Consider the following 20,671-nt stretch of genomic DNA (forward strand, 5'->3'; position numbering starts at 1 on the left):
ATTCATTGGATTATGTTTTATTTTCAGGGTTCTGAGAGCGAAAACGAAAGTGTTCAATCGGATCCGCACTCGTTCGTTAATCACTACGCAAATGTAAATGATTCACTGAGACAATCGTGGAAGCGACAAAAACCCGTGAGAAATTATTCCTCGTACACGGATTCGGAACCAGAGGGAAGTGCAGTTGTGAGCCTAAACGGTGGACAAATAATAATGAACAATATGGCGAGGTCGAGAGCTCCGCTACCGGGTTTCTCGTCGTTCGTATGATCGTTTAAACAAATTATGGCGACTTTTATTACGTGCTAACAACTACCCTCACGTTTTTATACAATTATTTTTTCCTTACATCGACAAACGCTCATTGCGGAAGAGGAAAAAAGTTATAAATACTTAAAGGCTTACAGCATCTTCAACAATATTGTGATATAAATCTTTGGCTACATATTTTATTTATATAAGAACGTAAGTTCGTGGATGAAAAAAAAGAAACGACAGGCGATAATAGAAAATTACCAGTTTTCTGTTTAGTCACGTAGCTGTGCTGATATGCTGGACTAGATTTTTTTTAATATAAAGAGCTTTACGTAGACTATGAGACAGACGTCTCTCATATCACGACGAAGACTTTACGTAATTTTTTTTCTTTTTTTTCTGAGTCTCCGCGCATTATCTCGGAGAGAATACAAAAATAATAGTTTTTAAGGGACATTTCACAGTCGAATTTCATACTTCGAAGCCCAGAATTTGCTTCACAATTCTTTTATGTTTTTCCATCTTCAATAGACATTTAGAATCTTCGTTCAAATGTTTTGTTTGAGCAAAAAAATTCAGAGTCGAACATTCTGAAAAATCCTTAACTTGTAAAGATAATCGAGGAATTTTCAGAATATATTCGACCAAATAACAAATATATTCCATGGAAATTACAACTAACGTCAATTTACAAAATCGTCAAAGACGATTTTGTACTATTCTAAATGTCTTCTGGACAACTACAAGTCGTGTCGAAATTAAGTGTGTGGAGTAAATTCGTTTTCTTTAGCGATTCTTTCGATCTTAATGACGAAATGTATTTTTTTTTCTCTTTTAACATGTGCCACCCCAAGACGATCTCCTTATTTATCATTCAAGTCCTCCGAGATATCACGAACAAAGTCCTATCATATCGATCTTTCTCGCTCTAATAGCATAATATCATAAATATATATATATATATATATATATATATAAAATTATATAAATAAGCATGAAAATATTGTAACTGTAACAAAAAGATAGCCGCAGTCGTAGGACTCGAGAGACTGTGACATTCGATTTCGTTACATGTGATAAAGGTATTTTTTTTTTGTATTAAATTACTACTCGTTAGTTTCGAACGCGTAGGTAGATCGATCAATTGGATGAATAATCCATAGTAATATAAAATTATAGGGCCTTTATTGAAACATAAATAAATTAGGCACAGCTGCGAAAAAAATCTTCAATAGTTTTGCTTAATAGGAAGACTGTAAATATGATAAAAAACATTAAGCAAAAATAAATATGAACGATGCAATTTACGAGCAGCTGGTTAAGGAGAATGAAAAGAAAAACAAGATAATAATATGTCTTTTCTTCGGATAAAGTTAATTTTAAATATCATAATTAATATTATCTAGGACCAATTTAAGGGTAATAGTGAAAAAGGCTGATATTGTATTACTTGAATATCCAATGTTTTACAAAGACACGGAAACAATTTTATACACCGATAAAAATGTCAAAGAACATTTATCGATAATGAGCGATTCAATAAGTCCTACAATTTTTCTACCATTATGAACGAGCAATTCCATCGGCTTTTTTTTACTTTAGGCAGTACTACATATCAGAGATGAGCAAAAACTTATTTCCAACAGATCTGAACGAATGTGCTTAAATCCCTGCATTATTTTTCAAAATCATTTAGAAATCGATAATAAATAATAAAACTCGTTTTTCTTCGAACGAAATTTTTATATCTACACATCTCTGAATTAGTCTGAAACGTGGCAATCGTTTATAATTATGAAATCTCATTTCATAAAGATGCAGATATAATTATCTCGTTAAGAACACGAAAAGCAAAATACTGTGCAGCGCTGTAAATCATGAGAGATGGATGAAACTCAATTTCCCAAAGCGTAAATGTAGTTGAGAATATTTCTATAACTGTTGGGGGAAAAAAAAAAACTCTCAACTAGGAGTCTCATGTGGAGTTTTCGATGTTCAACTAGGAAAAATTAATATCGATAAATGAATTGATTGTTAATGTGAAATGAGATTTTGTCCATCTCGAAGACACTTCAAATGCAAACTTACAAGTATTTAAATGTATTTGCGTATATACATTACAATATAGTACCACGGAAGTCACATGAGTGATAGCCCATAAAACACTGCCAATCAATCCCTTTTAGTTCAAATTCGTTTTTTTTTTTTTTTTTTTTTTTTTTCATCGCATTGTTTAAAACTAGTATAACTACGTAGGCAATATACGAAGCAGGAAGAGGAAAACGGTATTCTGCAGAGTAACCAGATCGGAGGTTGCATTTATACACTCAAAATAGAAAGAGGTGTTTTTTTCGATACACGTTATCCATTTAATAAAAATTTACGAAATTTTATGACAAAACGAAAACAACAGTGTTTAAATTATTTCAAAAAAGTATTTTCACATCGTTCGAACCAAGAAGTCAGACCAGAATGAATTTTTTTCAATGACGTTCGCTTTACCGCAGACCAAAGGGCTACGTCAACGGTTCCTGGTCGTTCTCCAGTCGAGAACCAATTTCTATTACCCAATTTTTCACTCAACTCTGACAACGTCGATTGCATTTCTTTTGGCGAATCGTAGTTCAAACGATATGACAAATCCAAAAGATTGTCGGTCCTGCTGAACTCTTTTTTGTTTGCCAATTTTTCACTATTTACTGTCGACAGTTGTCGCTCCAAATAACGAAGCAAATTCGATTCGCCTACCAGTGGGTAACTGTGAACTCCTGGAAGAATTATTTCGGTATCCTCGACTGAAATAAACATTATTTTGTGTTAATCTTTGTTTTATTATTCGGGTCGTTCAATTGAACAGAATCTTAGTGGATTCATTAAAGTTTGAAATAATATTGAATGGATTTGTTTTTGATATTCCTAGTTACAGTCTGCATACTTTATATAAATACTCATATTATTCAAAGATAAATTAATCCTGAGGACCCTGCTAAACTGTATTTTCACTAAAGTCCTTGCGGCATGCACTATTGCGAGACTATAGAAAGCTCAGATATTGCTTTTTATTTCATTGAAGTCAATTGAGATCCGATCAGGAAAAAAATGAGAAACTCATTACAGCTATCGAAATTAATTTTCAAAAATTTTTACCATTTTTCCATATCAAAGTAACATTCACAGTGTCGTGAAATGCCCTTTTACCACGTACTGTGAATTCAGGAATCGTTCCTCGAGTATCCGAATGTCTATAAGATTTGATATTAAAATTCACACCAAGCCATATTTTGTGGAGTCCCAGGATTGTCCAACAGGGCTTTTCTGGATTTGCTTTAATAATCAAATTAACAACAGTTGGATTTTGTGCTTTTTGAAATTTGAGAACATTGCAAAGACACAAAACTGTTTCTTTGAGCTGAGCCAACTGAGCCAAAATCTTTCCTTGTCTTGCTTCGAGAACCGCAACTTCTGGCAGAGGATTCTGAAATCAATGCTACTGTTAATACCAAAATGTATTTATTTCAAAGGTGAATTTCAATTTTAAATTCCTGAAGTCGAATATTATTTATTTTTAGAAACTTCATCTTTTGACAATATTTTTTTTCAAGTCATGAATTAAGTGTTCCAAAAGCGATATCGAAAATTTCTCAACAGATTGTAAATATTGTAAATTTAACAAGAATGCACTTCAGAACGATGGCAATTTTGAATTTCGTACTTTGATTTTTCATCACGAAAAATCCACACGTCACGACACGCACGCACATAACGTTGGGAGACAGTTATTTATTCGTGATTCGTGCACACGATCGAAATCGTCTCTCGTTTCGTCTTTTTCGTTGATATTTTTTTCGACATTTGCAGGGATGTCGATTAGTGAATGAAGTTTCATAGTGAGTGTTGCATGATTGAAAAAAAAAATTTGGGGGGGTTAAGAGAAAGATCGATCAAACCACGGCAAGAACCATATTCTCCGGTCGATCGTGATTAGTGGTTGTGAAAATTTTTGGGAGGAGTCATCATGCACCAAAGCAGCTGAGAAAATTTTTCAACTTTCATCGGTTCAACTATTTATCGTAAGTAATGAAGAAAAAAAAACTCTATGGTTTCAATTTGTTAATGAACACGTTTTGTAAACACGATTACGTAGAACGTATATGATAAAGAAAAAACCTTTAAAAAGTTGATAACCTGCTCTGGTATATCCGTGACGTTGTTGCAAAATTTGGACGCATGGTTGTCGCCCGAACATATTTCATGAATATTTTTCATCTCGTACATACAATTATTTTTATTTGTCGTCATGAGATTCGATGCGATCAAAGGTTTCAATGTGTACATCGTTTCACCGTTCATTTTTCCTATATTTCTATTACGCTCTTAACACTCAAAACGTCTGTTTCCCTTGTACGCCTCTGATCGCACGATCGCGTGAAATTCGTAGACTCGTTTTTTTCTTAATTCCGACACAGTATCATTGTTAGTCGGCCATTTAAAAACCGGCTGTTGCTGCGCACGCGCAAATTTGATTGCACCAACGATAATAACAACAGTAATGGATTTGAGACTGCATAGTCAAATGACCATTTTCCGGTTCACCTTCGAAGTTTTTCGAGAAAATTGTTTATTTTTATCGTACCAAAAAGTATTTCGACATTCTTAATTTATTCTATCTGCTTCATTGCGTAAATTGACTCGAGTATTGTCGGTCATTAGACGTCAATCGATGAAATTATCCGAACAACCGGAAGTCGAGAGTTGCGAGATTATTGTGCGCGGGAATTCACTTAATATGCCTGAATTCTACCTCGCGTGTGAATAATTATTGATTCATTAGCAAATGAAAAATGTTCTCGTGGCTGAGAATGTTTTTTTGTCAAACGAACGATATTAATTTGACGGATGCTACGATACTAAAAGTCTTTTGTTCGTGACAGTCAAAGGTGCAAAGCACCACTGTCACTGTACTTCGAAACCAATATGGCGGATGAGAGTCCTGTCAAGCTGGTATCATGAATGCAACGTCGTGCATAAAGTGAGTGTCGTGATTGAATTTCCAACACTTCATGTGGCAAAAGTGATATAAAAAGTGTTGCTACAGTGATACAACAAGAATAAACAGACTACAAGTGTTTGAAATATTTGTGAAACGCCATTTTATTTTTGTTCATTGTTTCCCCTCCTTCTCTACGGGGTTAGTTAAAATTATTTTTCGTCAAAACAGAGGGCAGTGCGGTCGATTGTAAAAAAAAGTGTCTGTCCGAAAATGTACCAATCAGGCGGTATCAAACCCTTTTATTTAACGTAAATGTACACACTATTTTACTAACGTTGTTGCACCGCGTAATCACGTATAAAAAAAAACAAACAGGCAAAAGTGTATCATAATATATAGTGTATTATGTATAAATATACATATATACATATACGGCGAATTGGAAGTAGTGACCTCTCGTGAAGCATCTTTCGTACTAAGTGCGTGTGTGTGCGTTCTCTTTTAGCGGGGAAAAACGCTCGTCGATTCGTCGCATCGTGTTCGCATATTTATTCTCGTAAAAAATCGGTTATTCATTTTTAATCTCGAAAATTAAAGTAAAAAAAAATATATAACCCCATACGGACGTTTTCCATTGCAAAGACCTGTTGATCAATCAAATTTGTGACGAACTTGGCGCAATTGTGGTTAGAATTGCGCTCTTATTTCTTTCTCTCTTTTTTCCGTTTCCTACGAGTTCGGAGCGCCATCCCGTGGTGTTTTGCGGCGATGTATCGTAGCAGATAGACTCGACGTGATTGGACGTCGAGTGAGACGGTTTCTCACGCAAGGCCTCTCCCAACGATTTGTTCGCGTAAAAAAAAACCTCTGTAGAATCGACAACTATTTCATTAAAAACAAACAACGAAATATACGTTTTCGATATCGCGAAGTGTAACGTTTGAGAGACCAATAAATTTACGACGAACAAAAAATACGAGAAGCTTCGAGGAATACAGAGAAGAATGGCGACTTATGCGTCAGCCAATGAGGAACGAGCTCTCACGAAGTGGAGCTAGATAGTAAATTACCCCTTTCCCCGTTCGTACCTCGCGTCGCTGGACTTAACATTCCGTGCAACGTTCTTCGTCCCCCTTATTTTTTTCTGCCAACCAAAATAGTTGTTTTTTTTGTTGCACTTTTGTCGCGATCATCCGGCATTTTTTGACTTCACGATATTACGAGAACATTATTTCTCCGTAAGCCGTTTTGCGATCTCGAATTATGGAAAAATCGTGTCTGGTCACGTGACCGCACGGTTTTCTTTTTTTTTTTTTTCGTTCGTTTTTACTGCTATTTTGCGCTTAGCCGAATGAAATGGCGCAAATAATCGTGGGCAAACATGGATACGACTTTATTGTGTCACACGTATTTGTTTACACGCGGGCTTTCTCACGAACCACGTGTTAACGAAACTGACGTTTGGTGGCAAGTTCTTTTCCGGTTTCTTTTGCCGCATCTACGAAAGTGAAACAGTGTCGATAATAAAACAAAGAGATAAATAAATATCGAAAAATGACGGGACGCGGAGGCAAAAGACGGGGGCGTCCGCCCAAATCTGTAGTTATGGAAAGACCCAAAAAATTTCAATATCACCTTATGAAGAAACCAAAATACTTGCAACACAAAGCTGGCTGCGAAACGCCCAGCTCTCAACCGAGCACACCGACTCTTTCGAGAGCCTCTTCGCCTGTTGAATCCGAAGAAAGTCGAAGGAGCACTAGAAGTCGAAAACAAAAAGGTTTGTTATCCAATTACACTAATATTTCTTCTCCATGTATTTATTGAATCATCTATAAATAATTTGTTGATACCTGTATTATTTATTTCATTGCACTTCCAATTTTTTCCTTGGATCTCAAGCAACTGGATTTTTTTATTCTCAAATTCCTAGATGTAAATACTTAGATTTATCATTTTTTTTTTTTTTTTTTTAATTTATAATTTTTCAGTTCTTGACTTAGTTCCTAATAAAACCAGCATTAATATTACCCGTGCAATTTATACTACTCACAATAAAAACAACCTTTTATATTTTCTAGCTTTGAAGGAGAAACATGCCAGGAAGGGAGGTCATGTTGGTGGCGCATACCAGAGGCGAGGATACAATCCGAATGTTGATTATCATGATTCGGAGTATCATTATGGATCGGATTTTGGTGATGAGTCGAGTGAAAAGAGTGATCAGGATGATGATGTGATTCAGAGTGAAGTTGAAAGTTCAGAGTCCATAGAAGAGCCAGATCCATCGAGCGATAGCGATTTTTCATTGTCTTCGTTCAGCACGACAAGTGGAACGCCTCGAAAAGCTCTACTCGGACAACAGAGAGCACCCAGTCCGGAGCCTTTATGGCTACAGAATCGTGAATTGCCCAAACTCGAAATACCAAAATCCTCGGAAGATTTATTGATTCCCAAAGAACATGTAATGTCGTGTCTTTCTATATACGAGGTTTTGCGACATTTTCGTACACTCGTGAGACTTTCATCATTCAGATTCGAGGATTTCTGTGCAGCGCTCACCTGTGATGATCAGACGAATTTACTTGCTGAAATTCACATTATGCTGATAAAAGCTTTACTGCGAGAAGAAGACTCACAACAAACTCACTTTGGTCCTTTGGATCAAAAGGATTCGGTTAACGTAGGCCTTTATTTCGTCGATCCCATGACGTGGCCCGAGGTTCTACGATCTTACGTGGAAAGTGACAAACACTTTGACGAAAATATCTTGAAAATCATTACCAACTCTGAGTATCCATTCACCCCTCTCGAAGACCGATTGAAAGTGTTGCAATTTCTTACGGATCAATTTCTCATCACCAATCCTGTTAGAGAAGATCTCCTTCACGAAGGCAATATGCATTATGATGATCATTGTCGCGTCTGCCATCGACTCGGCGATCTTTTGTGTTGCGAGACTTGCCCAGCTGTTTTTCATCTCGAATGCGTTGAGCCACCTCTCGTCGATGTTCCCACTGAAGATTGGCAATGCTCAATCTGCAAAGCTCATAAAATCACAGGCGTCGTCGATTGTGTTCCCGACGTCGAAAAAAATGGACTGCTTTGTCGACAAGAACATCTCGGCTTCGATCGGCACGGTCGTAAATACTGGTTTTTAGCCAGACGTGTTTTCGTGTAAGTCGTAGTATAGCCTTGCTCACCGAACACGGAGTTTCCTGCTGAAACGTTGAAAAATTTCATGTGCTTTTTTTTGTTGAAATTGTGTTAATGCAAAAAAAAATACTTTTTTTGTTATGCAATGGAATTTTTATTTTCAACTGAAGGGAATCGGAATTTCGAACGGAATTGATATTCCTCTACCTTCCGACATTGAAAAATGACTGTAAAAACTACAGTTGATATCGATTATCAGCATGTATTTTAATGCTTTTGTTCAACCTTATCTTGCAGAGAGAGCGAAGATGGCCAAGTGTGGTATTACAGCACACCATTGCAGTTCGAGGAGCTCATGTCGAGTCTGGACAAGAACGAGATGGAAGTCGCCCTGTACCGTGAGCTTTCTGATTACAAGGACGAAATTGTTAGACAGATGGAACTCACTGAGACTATTACAAATCAGATAAAGGGCAACAAAAAATCTTACTTGGAAGTTGAAAATGGTAAGTGAATATATTTAGCTCGCTTCGAGTATAGAATTGATTTTTAATGAACGCAAGCTAACAAGATAAACCTTTACAGCCGCTATTCTCAAGCAAAAAAAAGAACGTGCAGATAAGAAAGAAAAAGAGGAGGAAGAAAAGCGGGAAAAAGAGCGCCAGAATGCTGAGGACGCGGTGAGAAGAATGCATGAGGGTACTGATTCCGTGGAGGAAAATATGGCTTCCACATCTGATCAAGAAAGTCAAAAACCTGTAGAAACGACGGAGGAAGCAAAAAGTTCGGAAATCTCGGAGAAATCACAGGACACTGCAGGCCCGAAGGGTGTGAAAATTGAAGAAACTGAAGAAACGGGAATGGACACAGAGGAAACGATATCGACAATCGTGAAAGATGGCAAAAAGCACAGTATAGTGACAAGATCGAAGACAGGATCTTTGCAACCACGAACATTTAACATGGACGATTTGAAGCGTCGTAGTACGGCAATTATGTCGAAGGAAGAATTGGAAAAGTTGGAGAAACTTGACAAATCGACAAAAGATGAAGGTGTCGAGGGAACAAGATTGACGAGACAAAAAGCTCATCAGATTGCCACGGGAACACACTTGTTTAAGCTTGGAATGGACAACAATTTCAAAACTTACGTAAACCAGTACAGCACGAATCCGATCGCGCTAAATAAACCTCAACGAAACGAAGAACGCGACAAAAAACGTCATTTGTCGCACAAATTTTCTCTCACCCAGGCTTCGGAATTTAAGTGGATTGGCAGTCTGACTGGAACGCGAGCTTTGCTCGTGAGTACGATAAGACAGACAATATTGCAATTGGAGAGTAATATTCAGGCACCATTCATGCACACGAATTGGCCGTTGTTACGAAAACCATGGACTGCTGCGGTTGGAGCTTGTGTGAACCCTCGTGATTTTGCACGAGCTCTCATAGTTCTACAGGCTTGTATAAAATCTGTGGTTTTCGCCAGTGTCTGGCACGATCAATTGGGCCACGTTAAATTGCAACGAGTTACGGCATTGGAGCGCGAGGAGAAAAAACGTTTGGACAAAAAAGAGAAAAAAGAAAAAGAGGACGAGGAAGAGCGCAATCGTTTGACGTACAATTTTGTGAAATACACCCTCGGCTTGAAACATCAAGTTTGGAAGCAAAAAGGTGAGGAGTATCGGGTTCACGGTCAATGGGGTTGGTTGTGGATCTCGTCATCGCGTCGATACAAATTTCAAGCGACGAACAAGCTCGGTCTCCTTGGAGGACCACAAAAAATCATGGTACAAATCCGCGATCAGGATGGCTTGAAAATTCTTGCTCTTGATCCTTCCACTTATGATTTTCTTATGAACGAATATTGTCTACCAAAAGAGGAACAAGAGGAGAAAACCGTGCCGAAAATCAAAGAAGAAATAGAACCCGAGGATGAACTCAAAGAACGGTTGGCCGACGACAGCACTCAAGAAACGAAAAAAGTGGAGATCAAAAGTGAGACCGGAGAAAAAAATCCTCTCGTGTCGACGGAAACCGTGAAAACCGAACCTAAAGCTTGTCCTTCATTTCTCGCAGGTATGAAAATCGAAAAAGTTTTCTCTCCGATCGAAAAATTCGACGAAATCGATATTACCAAGGCACTTACTACCCACGGGCGCTTGCATTATCCAAAAATTGCAAAGAAAACTCGTATTGACGATTTTTTATCGCGTCGAACCCATCTGAAACTCCTCGAGGAGAGAAGACTCTTGCAATCAGAAAAATCGCGCGAGCAAAGTGCCCTTCAAGCGAATACGAGTGGTCTGAGGAACGTGACAACGCTGCAAACCTCCGGGACTATTGGCGACAAAGAGGATCGTGAAAATTCGATGAATCTCGAAGAAAGTACCAACGAACCCGGAGAAAATCCTTTGCACAACATTCTTACGGGAAAATCCGCTAATAAAGGGATTTCTCCAACGGCTCGTGAAATGTTGGCTGTTATAGCTAAAAGGATACAACAAGTGCGCGGGCAATATGCGGCGATCATGAGACTGGGTAAAAATGGTGCATGTTATTCGAAATATTGTAACATGACCGGACAAGCTGGCAAGACTCCGGTAACGCCTCAAAGTCTTCAATCAACTTGCTATTCGCCAATTTGCTTACAAAAAGCTCGTTTGAAACGCGATCTTTTGACACTGCTCCGGAAAGCAAACGCTCTTAATAACAATCAACCCTCACCAGCCGGGAACGCGATAATGACAAATTTAATCGTAAAAAAGGACGACAAAGATGCCATAAGAAGAGATTTAGAATCGGCGGTCGCGTTGGCTACTCATTGCGCCGAGGAAGTCGCAGCCACGAATACTCCTGTAAAAAAAGGCGCCGTCGATAGTTCCGAATCGCCTTTGGCCAAAAGACAAAAATTGGACACGAGTTCAAGCAACGCCATGGACATGAAAGTTGAGGTGGACGAGGAGATGAAAGTTAAAGAGGAAAAAGATTCTAAATCTATCGTGGATCCTAGCGCAGAAGTAAAAAGTGAAAATTCGAATACGACCGCGGCAACGACTTTGACTGTCGTGAATCGTCGCGGTAGGACCGTTCAAAGATCGACCACGGCTAAAGAATTGAATCCGGACGGAAGTACGAAAATTTATTCGACGGTCTCAACCGAGGGCAAAGTTTATTTGAAAAAAGTTGCCATTTCATTGGCCGATAGACGAAAAAAGAGAACGCCCGTGAAATATCCGTTGTGCTCAACTTTCGCGACGAAGAACAAACAACGCAGTATCCTGCTTTTGCCTCAGCACGAATTACGAAAATTATCTCGCTTAGGCGGACGCACACCGGTCACTGGCTTTCATCACATGGCCAAAGCCAACATGTCCGTATGGCCATATCCCTGCCCCAGGCCTCTCTTCAAAACCTGTTGGCTCTATCGGACTGTTGGCCTCAAATCTCTCGCCGCTGCTGCTCTACAATTGAGAGTACTTTGGGCTTGCCTCAGATGGGATGATATGGCCGCTAAGCCGGCAAGCTCCGATGGTAAACATCAAATTACCACTGACACCGAAATCATGTCCCTTGAAATATTGAAACATCGTCAAGTTGGACAGTTCATGGATAGAACGCAATATCTCAGAAGGAAAGTAGTTATACCCCTTGAACTACCGAAACAAGTTAGAGGTTCGTAAAACACAACTTATATAGTAAATAAAAACTTACATTCATAGAAAGATAAAAATATCATTCTTATTTTCTCATAAATTATGTTTTTTTTTTTTTTTTTTTATTATTTTTTTTATAGAAGTTACGTCGATACGAAGTGGTTTGAGAAAGCGCAAACGTCCTGAATCGCCGCAAAGCACCGAGCCGCAAGTTTCCGAGGAATGGGTCGACGAGGATAAGCTCGAATTATGGGAAATAAAGCAGTACGGTGATCGGTGAGTTTTGGCAAATGGGCAATCTGACTGGTTTGAATTTTTTTCTCCATTTATTTCGTCTTTGGACTTGTCCATTCGTCTTGATGTTCGTTCTTATCACTAACAAAACTAGAACCGAATTTTTACAAATTTTCTTCCCATTCTTTGTTAACGCAAATGATGATGAATCGCGTGAATTGTTGAAATAAATGATTCTCTTCAGGATACTCGAGAAAATATCTTCGTCTCAGAGTTATGTGAAAATACATATTTTTATATTTTTCGAGTCATTCTATTGTTCAGGATCACGAGGTTGTAGTGTAACAATTTTGTTTTTCATAATCTCCTGGGGAAGAAAAAAAGAAAATTTTCGGTACTAAATACCACTCGTTACTAACCCGCGGCGTTGGTGTGTTTGTCTCGTGTATCCAGGTTAGAGAAGGCTAATGCCCAGATTATTACTAGGAGTCGTTCGGGGCCGCAGCAATCAGTTGTTATTGGTCTCAATCGAGGTAGTAGCTCGTCGGTGTCTGAACAATTGGTAAGCGGCAAGGGAACGGCTGAAGAAATAAAAGAAAAGATGGAACAACAATTAAGGATGCAACGAGCTGCTCATCAACAGAAACGTGCGCTCGAGACTCTAAAAAGTCCGGCCAATTCATCGCCTGGACAACTTGTTAAAGTCACTACAAATTCAAATCTCGGTAAACATCAATCGCGATTTCTAAATTCATATTCCTTGTTTTTTTATTTGTCATCAAACGGATAATAATTCGAGGTTAATACGATTGTTGGTAACTATTGTTGTTCGTTTCCGTGAATAATTTTCAGATGGAACCGTTAAAGTCGTATCGAAAGTTGCGATTCCGGCCAGTCCAAACACTCAAGCAAAATCTCAACTGACGTCTCTTCTTACGACGCCCAATCAGAATAAAACTTTCCTAGGAACTCGTCGTATTTACATGACGAAGTGTGAGTTTAATATTACAATAATTTATCTTAGAGACTACAATAATACTAAAACTATAGAAAAATATAACTTCACAATGATAAATTGAAATATAAAAAATGGAAGATCAAAACTATTGAAATACTCACCGTTCCCTGAGAAATCAGCTTTTTTGACACTTGAAAATTTCGACTTTTCATTGACGAATACAATGTTATCGTGGTTCAGCCTCCGATGGTACGACTCGAGTGGTGTCAGGAACAACGAGTATTTTGCCGAAAACTCCACAACAACAGCAGCAACAACAGATCCAGCCTAATCAACAAAGTGGACAACAATCATTAATAAAAGTAGCCGTTCAACAAGTTCAACAACGAGTTCAAATTCTTCGAGGTCCTGATGGGAAATTGCAAGTTCGTGGATTAATGCCAGGGCAACAACTGGTGCAAATGCCCGATGGCAAACTTCACGTACTCAATACCGGACAAACAATCGCGGCGAGTCCCTCACAGCAAGCAAGTGGACCTACGACGAATGTCGTTACGACGACACCAAAAGTTTCTACGACCACAACCAAGATCGTAACTTCGACACCGATCAAAGCAACACCTGGAAAACCAATCGCAATCAAAACTGTCAATCAAAGCTCTCAAATTTCTACACCTCAGACTGGCCAAGCGATACAACGTGTTAAGACAACCGTAACACCCAATGTTGTCAACGCCAGCATAGCTACGACACCCCAAAAAAATACGGTTGTCGTCACGAATACCGGACAAATTGTACAGGAACAGGTAAAATATATACATACATATATATATATATATATTTCTTTAAATCACCATCTATGTATTATAAAATATAAAAAACGAACGGTACTTTTCACTACAAATGGGGGTTCTTATAGGTAATGACACCACTCAATCAGACTATAACGGCAAACCAAGTGGTGGTAAACAACACGAGTTTAGCGCAACAATTGGCAAGTGGGAAGGCTCAACTGGCGACGATCGGTGGCCATCAAGTTGTGATACGCAGTACACCAACGGGAAATCAAATAGTACACTTAAATTCGCCCAATAGCGGTATAATCCTTAAGAGCAACGTGGCAACAACTCCAAGTAAAAATTTGATCCAAGCTGCGACAACGACGCAACAAACGGTTCAATCGCAAATTACAACGGCAACAACGACGATGACGCCGACGATATCAACGAGCGTTCCAGCTTCAACTGCAAACGCGGCTAATCAAACTACAGAATCGTCGAACAAGAGTGTGACAGGAAGCGCGACCAGTGCCACGACGCAGACGACAACAACAAGCCAAACGCCTGTTCTACCTGCACCTGGAAGCGTCGAAGCGTCTTTGCTCGCTGGGCAACCTCCTGGCACCGTTATCAAATGCGTCACTGCTCAAGTTATTCAAACGACACAAGGCCCTAGAATCGTACTTCAAGGATTGCAAGGCAATGATTTTACACCTCAACAACTGGCCATGGTACAACAACAAGTTAAACAACAATTGCTCAAAGGTAAATCGTAGCTTCTACTATTACATTGTACCGAGTACAATTTACAATACTCTTCTCGAAATATAATTTTCATAACAATGAATTATTATTTTAGCTCAAGCAACTACAGGTAAACAAGGAGTTCTTGGACCAACGAAAATTTATTTGGCTGTGCAACCAGCGCCCGGAACTCCAGCCACCCCTGTCGTTTCACAGGTGTCCACGACGCCGAGTACTCCTTCGACCCCTGTAACTAAACCAGCAGTTGTTCCTTCTTCGCCAGCTACCGCACCATCCATAAAAATCGAACCGGAAACTGTGACCGCCGAAGCATCGCAGACGGCCGTACCTGCTACACCGGAAAAACCAAAAGTCGTTGTACAACAAGTCAGCAGAGCAAGCATTCCCGAAAATGAATCATCACAAAAAACTCCACTTCCTAATGGACAACAACCTGCACAAGGATCGAAGGACGTCACACAAACAACATCAGCGAACAAATTCATTCTCACTCCAGATTACATTCAACAAAGTAAGATATCAATTGATAATATAAAATCTTCAATTTGAAGAAGTTCAATTTGATTTCAATATTCAGCCATTAGGCTGACGAGCATAATTTATAGTAGCAAGAGCCTCTAAAAATCTAACGATACATCGAAGTAACCAGACCATTTTTGCTTGGTGCGTTTTTCAGCTATAAAAAACGCTCTGAAGCAAGAAAACTTGAATCCCGAGATTGAAGAAAAGTTACTACAACTGCAACGATATCAGGAAAAACAAATGAAAGGGGGAACCGAGGGTTCATTGACGAGTAATCAAAATCACAGTGTGATGACAACAACGATGAGCACAACACCGAGAGCACCTTCACGAAAAAGGCCAGCGCCACAATTGGTCAATACACCGAGTACAACACCAACAACAACGAACGCGACAACGACAACCACACAAAATTCTACACCGGGTGTTCAGACAACCGAAAAAAATCATGATTGGACTGAGCCAGCGCGAAAAAGGGCCGCGCCTAGTAGGCAAGAGCATCGCGAAGTTTCCAGGTGAGATAATTGAATCGTTTTTTATTCCATTCTCAGACTTCAATTTGTCGCATTTATTTTTGCTGCTCGCATTGCTTTCATTCCTTCATGTATCTCACGCCATGCCTATTTTATTTCAGGACTAACCGATCTGTCGACGACTGTCGCGCGTAATTAACCAATTTCATTTACCAAAATAATAAACTAAGTTTCACGTAGTATTATTATTTTTTTTTTTAATCGATTGTGACTTGTTTGTATAGTTTGTTTTTTACAATGCGTGTATCGCAAAACGTAGATTGTGTTGAACTTGTTTTACTTTTGAGACAAATTTTTACTTAAGGAAAAAAAATACAAAGGAATTGTAACAATCGCTGCATTTTAGTCGTTTCACGCATTAACCACCATTGGCTTCTAATATCCTATTCGTTTCTTTTTTTTTTTTGTAAACGATTTTCTTTCTGTATACACGAAACGGTTGTTGGCTAATCAAAATCTTGGCTCGAAAAGAAAATGTGAAATTCAAAGAGCCGGGGGTAAGAAAAGTCGAAAAAGTTTGGGGATCATAAAAAAATCGCGCTCACGAAAACCAAAGTTTTTGCTTCTTAACGTGTAGTTGGGGGATTACTTTCTCAGGACTCATAAGATAAACGAGATAACGGAGAACGAGACGACACCGAAAAGTCGGGCGGGAAAATTGAAAGATTCACAAGAGGCGAGAAGAAAACTGCAGGTACATTCGCGTATGCAAGTACTTCTGTTTCGCCACAAAGAACTTCTCAAGAAGGACATACTCAAGAAACGAGCTTTGCTCGAAAAGGAGCTCCAAATAGATATTCAGGTATATCAACTGTTATTTTACAACATTCCTGGGCAAAAAATTTTCATAAAGATTGCATAAAATGGTTATAATTCTCAAAAAATATATTCAGAAGGATCTCTCCGCTGAGTTGACAACGAGGACGAAAGCCGAAAGACACAAACAGGACGAGGTCAAAGTTGGTAGCGCGAAGCGCAAATCAAACGCTCAACCACCTCAGCAAGCGAGTCCAACAAGTCGAAGACCAAAGAAGCACCGAAGTTCGCAAGGAAATAGCAATACACCACCTGGCGTTTCAGCAGTATCGGCAAATAATCGTCTGAAAAAAGAAAAACTCTACTGCCTCTGCAGGACACCGTATGACGAGACTAAGTACGATTTCTCATATCTATTTTTCATCTACGCTAAATAGACAATCATTGAATAAAATATTGAATTATCTATCATTGTTGTGATTTATTTATTCATGAGATTTTTTAAATACGTGTTTCAGATTTTACGTTGGTTGCGATTTATGTAATAACTGGTTCCACGGCGAATGCGTCGGGATCACCGAAGAAATGAGTAAATCCCTTTCGGAATTTGTATGTACAGAATGTCGTCATGCACGAGAAACTCAAGAACTTTACTGTCTTTGCAAGCAACCGTATGACGAGTCTCAGTAAGTCAAATAAATTCGCAAAGGAAATAACTGTTTGTTAGTTACATTTATCGATTGAATCTAACGATGTATTGTTTATTGAATTTTGTCAGATTTTACATTTGTTGTGACAAGTGTCAGGACTGGTTCCACGGACGTTGTGTCGGAATCCTCCAATCAGAGGCCGATAACATTGATGAATACGTTTGTCCGAATTGCCAACGAAATTCATCTGTCAATTTCGCGAATATGAAAAATCTGAACAACAAGGATTTAGACTTGTTGAAAAAACTCATAAAACAGATACAGGTGAGTAGAAGCAAAGAAATTTTATATAAGTTAAAATAATCTCCCGAGTTTGGATGCACGTTAAAATTGATGAAAAATTTTTCATTTGTCAAAAACTAGGCACACAAAAGTGCTTGGCCTTTTATGGAGCCAGTAGACCCGAATGAAGCGCCAGATTATTACAAAGTCATAAAGGAACCTATGGGTACGTAATAAAAAAAATTTCGTTCATATGGTTCTTTTGTCCCTTCGAATTTCTACTCATAATTCGCTCAAACCGATAGAAATTGTTTTCTCAATCATCATCCTGATTAATTTTCAATTCCCTTTATCGGTATAAAAAGTTGTTAATTTTTATTGGTGATTTCGTCCGGTAAATTGATATATATTTTCGATGTGTGAGAACAGACCTTCAAACGATTGAATTGAGGATAACTGACAGATCGTACAAGAAGCTCAGCGAGTTTATTGGCGACATGACAAAGATATTTGACAACTGTCGTTACTACAATCCAAAGGAGTCACCGTTTTTCAAGTGTGCTGAATCTCTCGAGACTTATTTCGTTCATAAAATCAAAAGCCTTAGGGAAAAGTTTTCCGAAGGTAAATGAGGTACGGAAGATGGGGACGAATGAATTTTTTCAGCAAGTGCCAGTGAAGTTTTGCGTTTAACGAAGGGACTTGTTTTCGGTGCCAGTAAATGAAAGTGAAACATCTCGAACGAAATTACCCCCATCATCACCGCCCTCAAATCGACCCCCGAGAACAAAGCGTATCTCGTTCATAAATTTTAAGATCCTAACTGTTTAAGGCAGAATAGCTTCGTAAAGATTCTTTATTTATTAGCAAGCTGTGTGAATACATATATATTTTTGTCTCCTTTTTTCTTGCTACCGAAGTTTTTATTTTCCTCGGGTGAATAATGGAACGAATTTTGTGGCGCCGGAGAAAACGACGAGTGCTAGTGTGTGAATGCGCGAGATAACAAAATAAGAGGAAAAATCACACGGCATTGTATTCATATTTATAGTATACATGTTAACAAAACACATGTATGAATTCTAATATGCATGGTTAAAAAGGAAAAACGATACAATCCCAAAAGATGAAAATCTCTGATTAGTGTAGAGTAACGAGTCAGTGGCCATAAGGCAATTTAAAAAATCATGACCAGCGATTTCTTAGCGAGCGTTGAACAACACGAATTTTGTTTCGCGTAAGGAATTCAATTATTATGATGATTTTATCACTTATTATTATTATTATTATTATTATTATTATTATTATTATTATTATTATTATTATTATTATTATTATTATTATTACGCTTAATATTAACATTTTCGTTAAGATTGAAAGATAAACACAAAGCGTGACCAAGACGTTCCGGTAACAGTTAACATAACGAGAAATGAAGAAGACAAAAAACAATTTCAGGCGAGAATACAACAACACTTTTCTAGCTGTAAGATTAATTAATAGGATTAAAAGAAGGAGGGCGCGCATAATAAATTGTACAAATTTGTTTATTATGCTCAGAAAAAAGTAATTGTCATTACTTGCGTTGTTTTAATCACATAAATTTTCTATGAAATTGTTTATAAACGAAGACATATGATGTTTAGGCTGTAAGAAATAATGAATAAAATCGAGAAAATTGAAATACAAAAAAAAGGAAGAAATGAGCACAGGCCTTTTCCCAGGCTTTGTAAATATCGATAAACCGAACAAGAAATTTGAAAAAAAAAGGAAGCGCCCGTGAACGTCCTACTTGGAGAACGGACTTTCCGGGTGAATAAATGAGTAAAAAAAAAACATGAGCGCTGATTTCAATGACAGCCATTGTTAATATTTATTATCGTGACGATCGCTGCGGGATTTCGAAACAAAAATAACATACTGACACTCAATCATTCGAGAATATTTGCGTCGTGTATAGAACGGAAAATGATGAAATCAACGTCAGAATGGCAAAGAATTGAGACATTTATCAGTTTGTCATAATCGCTCTCATTGCTATATCGACGGAAATAGGAAAAAGCGCGAGTAAGTCAGTCCGCGAAATGCCGAGTTTTTGAGCAGGAAACTCATCAAGGTCAAACCCAAACAGCACGCTACGATCTGTTTTCTCTCATGAATTTTGCGAAAAAATCGTAAAATTTGTGCAAAAGATCTACGAGACAAACACGCGATATTGACGATTGAACAAATAATGAAGAAAAATCACTTAAATTGAAGGTTTTTCCGTCAGCGTAAATTGGCTTGTACAGTATTTTTCATGTGATTCGATGTCACCAATAACCGGCAAATATTTGTCGTTTCATTTACAATTTTCAGTTGGTTTCTTCAGTTCTCCGATTTTCAATAAGTTTTATTTTCTCGAAAATATTAAATTACGAGAAAAATGCTGCAGTTCAAAACTTGATCGAAATATCGGAGTAATCGGTGAACATTGTGTGACTATACGTTTTCAAAATCTTCTAATCTACTCACTAAAGCAAAGAAAGCATTATTACGTCACTGAAGAAGAGTGAAATAATATTGAGTAATTGTACCGAAAAATGCGAAGCTTGGCTACATCCACTCGTCACAGCACTTATCAATATTAACTCTAACCTTCTACAACAACGGGGTAATTAGTTACCTGACGCTTATAAATAAAAAATCGAAATTTTTACGTTTTTCCGATTCGGAAGTAAATAGTTACCCCGTTGTAGAGCACGACACGAAAAAACTTTAGGTGGGGTCTAAGGTTAAAAAAATCATTTAATTAGGTAAAAAATAAATTATATCCAGTTTATGACATCACAAGACAAAAACACCAGATTCACACATACACCAAAATTTGACTATTAAAAACAAATGATTTCTTTTGGCAAAAGAAGAGAGTTATCATTATGGATATGTACCCCTCCTTTCCCTGATGGCTAACCTATACGTTCCCACTAGTTTCTCGATTTATCATAATTACGCAACAAAATAATTTGAAAAAAAAAAAACCGATCGTGGTTTTTTTCGCCACTGAATTATTCCAGCGCTTTTAATCTATATTTGGCGCGTACGCGTAACACTGTTAGGTTAAAGAAAACGCCAAGCGATGGCGCGGACGCAAAG

At 38.1% G+C, this 20,671-nt stretch overlaps 3 protein-coding genes and 1 long non-coding RNA gene across 14 annotated transcripts in view; 2 read left to right on the forward strand and 2 right to left on the reverse strand.

Moving 5' to 3' along the window:
• The window catches only part of sdk (sidekick cell adhesion molecule), a 31,904-nt gene extending 29,242 nt beyond the window's left edge, over positions 1–2,662 (forward strand). For all 4 annotated transcript variants that reach the window (XM_043418117.1, XM_043418118.1, XM_043418119.1 and 1 more), the window contains one exon: positions 28–2,662. In XM_043418117.1, coding sequence (XP_043274052.1) covers positions 28–270 — 243 coding nt within the window. In that variant the 3' untranslated portion in view covers positions 271–2,662. The remainder of the gene's footprint in view (positions 1–27) is intronic.
• On the reverse strand, positions 1,697–4,774 carry AIMP2 (aaRS-interacting multifunctional protein 2). 2 transcript variants are annotated; one of them, XM_043418121.1, is made up of 3 exons: positions 4,423–4,774; positions 3,403–3,730; positions 1,697–3,050 (listed from the first exon to the last, which is right to left on the reverse strand). In XM_043418121.1, the coding sequence occupies exons 1-3, from the start codon at positions 4,603–4,605 to the stop codon at positions 2,677–2,679; spliced, it is 885 nt and encodes a 294-aa protein (XP_043274056.1). In that variant the 5' UTR covers positions 4,606–4,774; the 3' UTR covers positions 1,697–2,676. The 2 variants fall into 2 exon arrangements, with proteins under 2 accessions (XP_043274056.1, XP_043274057.1); XM_043418122.1 differs by having other exon boundaries at positions 4,441–4,770.
• Positions 4,775–5,220: 446 nt separating this feature from the next.
• On the forward strand, positions 5,221–20,438 carry E(bx) (nucleosome-remodeling factor subunit NURF301 E(bx)). 4 transcript variants are annotated; one of them, XM_043418114.1, is made up of 18 exons: positions 5,221–7,025; positions 7,327–8,422; positions 8,699–8,907; positions 8,987–12,076; positions 12,198–12,333; positions 12,745–13,016; positions 13,144–13,284; positions 13,490–14,055; positions 14,169–14,793; positions 14,888–15,304; positions 15,470–15,830; positions 15,950–15,979; positions 16,446–16,650; positions 16,745–17,001; positions 17,123–17,290; positions 17,383–17,578; positions 17,678–17,762; positions 17,966–20,438. In XM_043418114.1, exons 1-18 carry the CDS (start codon positions 6,800–6,802, stop codon positions 18,166–18,168), a joined length of 8,283 nt encoding a protein of 2,760 aa, XP_043274049.1. In that variant the 5' UTR covers positions 5,221–6,799; the 3' UTR covers positions 18,169–20,438. The 4 variants fall into 4 exon arrangements, with proteins under 4 accessions (XP_043274049.1, XP_043274048.1, XP_043274051.1 ...); XM_043418113.1 differs by having other exon boundaries at positions 5,222–7,025; positions 16,742–17,001; XM_043418116.1 differs by having other exon boundaries at positions 5,222–7,025; positions 12,778–13,016; positions 16,742–17,001.
• Positions 8,328–20,600, reverse strand: LOC122410096 (uncharacterized). Of its 4 annotated transcripts, none has more exons than XR_006260848.1 (5): positions 20,467–20,600; positions 13,411–13,576; positions 12,711–12,872; positions 8,687–8,808; positions 8,348–8,463 (listed from the first exon to the last, which is right to left on the reverse strand). It is a non-coding gene; the product is annotated as an uncharacterized lncRNA (long non-coding RNA). The 4 variants fall into 4 exon arrangements; XR_006260846.1 differs by having other exon boundaries at positions 8,365–8,466; XR_006260849.1 differs by lacking the exon at positions 8,687–8,808 and having other exon boundaries at positions 8,328–8,463.
• Between the last annotated feature and the right edge of the window lie 71 nt (positions 20,601–20,671).

Source organism: Venturia canescens, chromosome 4 (assembly GCF_019457755.1).
Source record: "Venturia canescens isolate UGA chromosome 4, ASM1945775v1, whole genome shotgun sequence".
Taxonomy (NCBI): domain Eukaryota; kingdom Metazoa; phylum Arthropoda; class Insecta; order Hymenoptera; family Ichneumonidae; genus Venturia; species Venturia canescens.

Excerpts from the sequence above, each read along its gene's own strand:
- AIMP2 (XM_043418121.1), bottom strand. The coding sequence starts at position 4,605 with ATGAACGGTGAAACGATGTACACATTGAAACCTTTGATCGCATCGAAT. Across the intron at positions 3,731-4,422 it reads AGGTTATCAACTTTTTAAAG|AATCCTCTGCCAGAAGTTGC; the intron begins GTTTTTTCTTTA and ends CATTGATTTCAG. Across the intron at positions 3,051-3,402 it reads TACTTTGATATGGAAAAATG|TCGAGGATACCGAAATAATT; the intron begins GTAAAAATTTTT and ends TGTTTATTTCAG.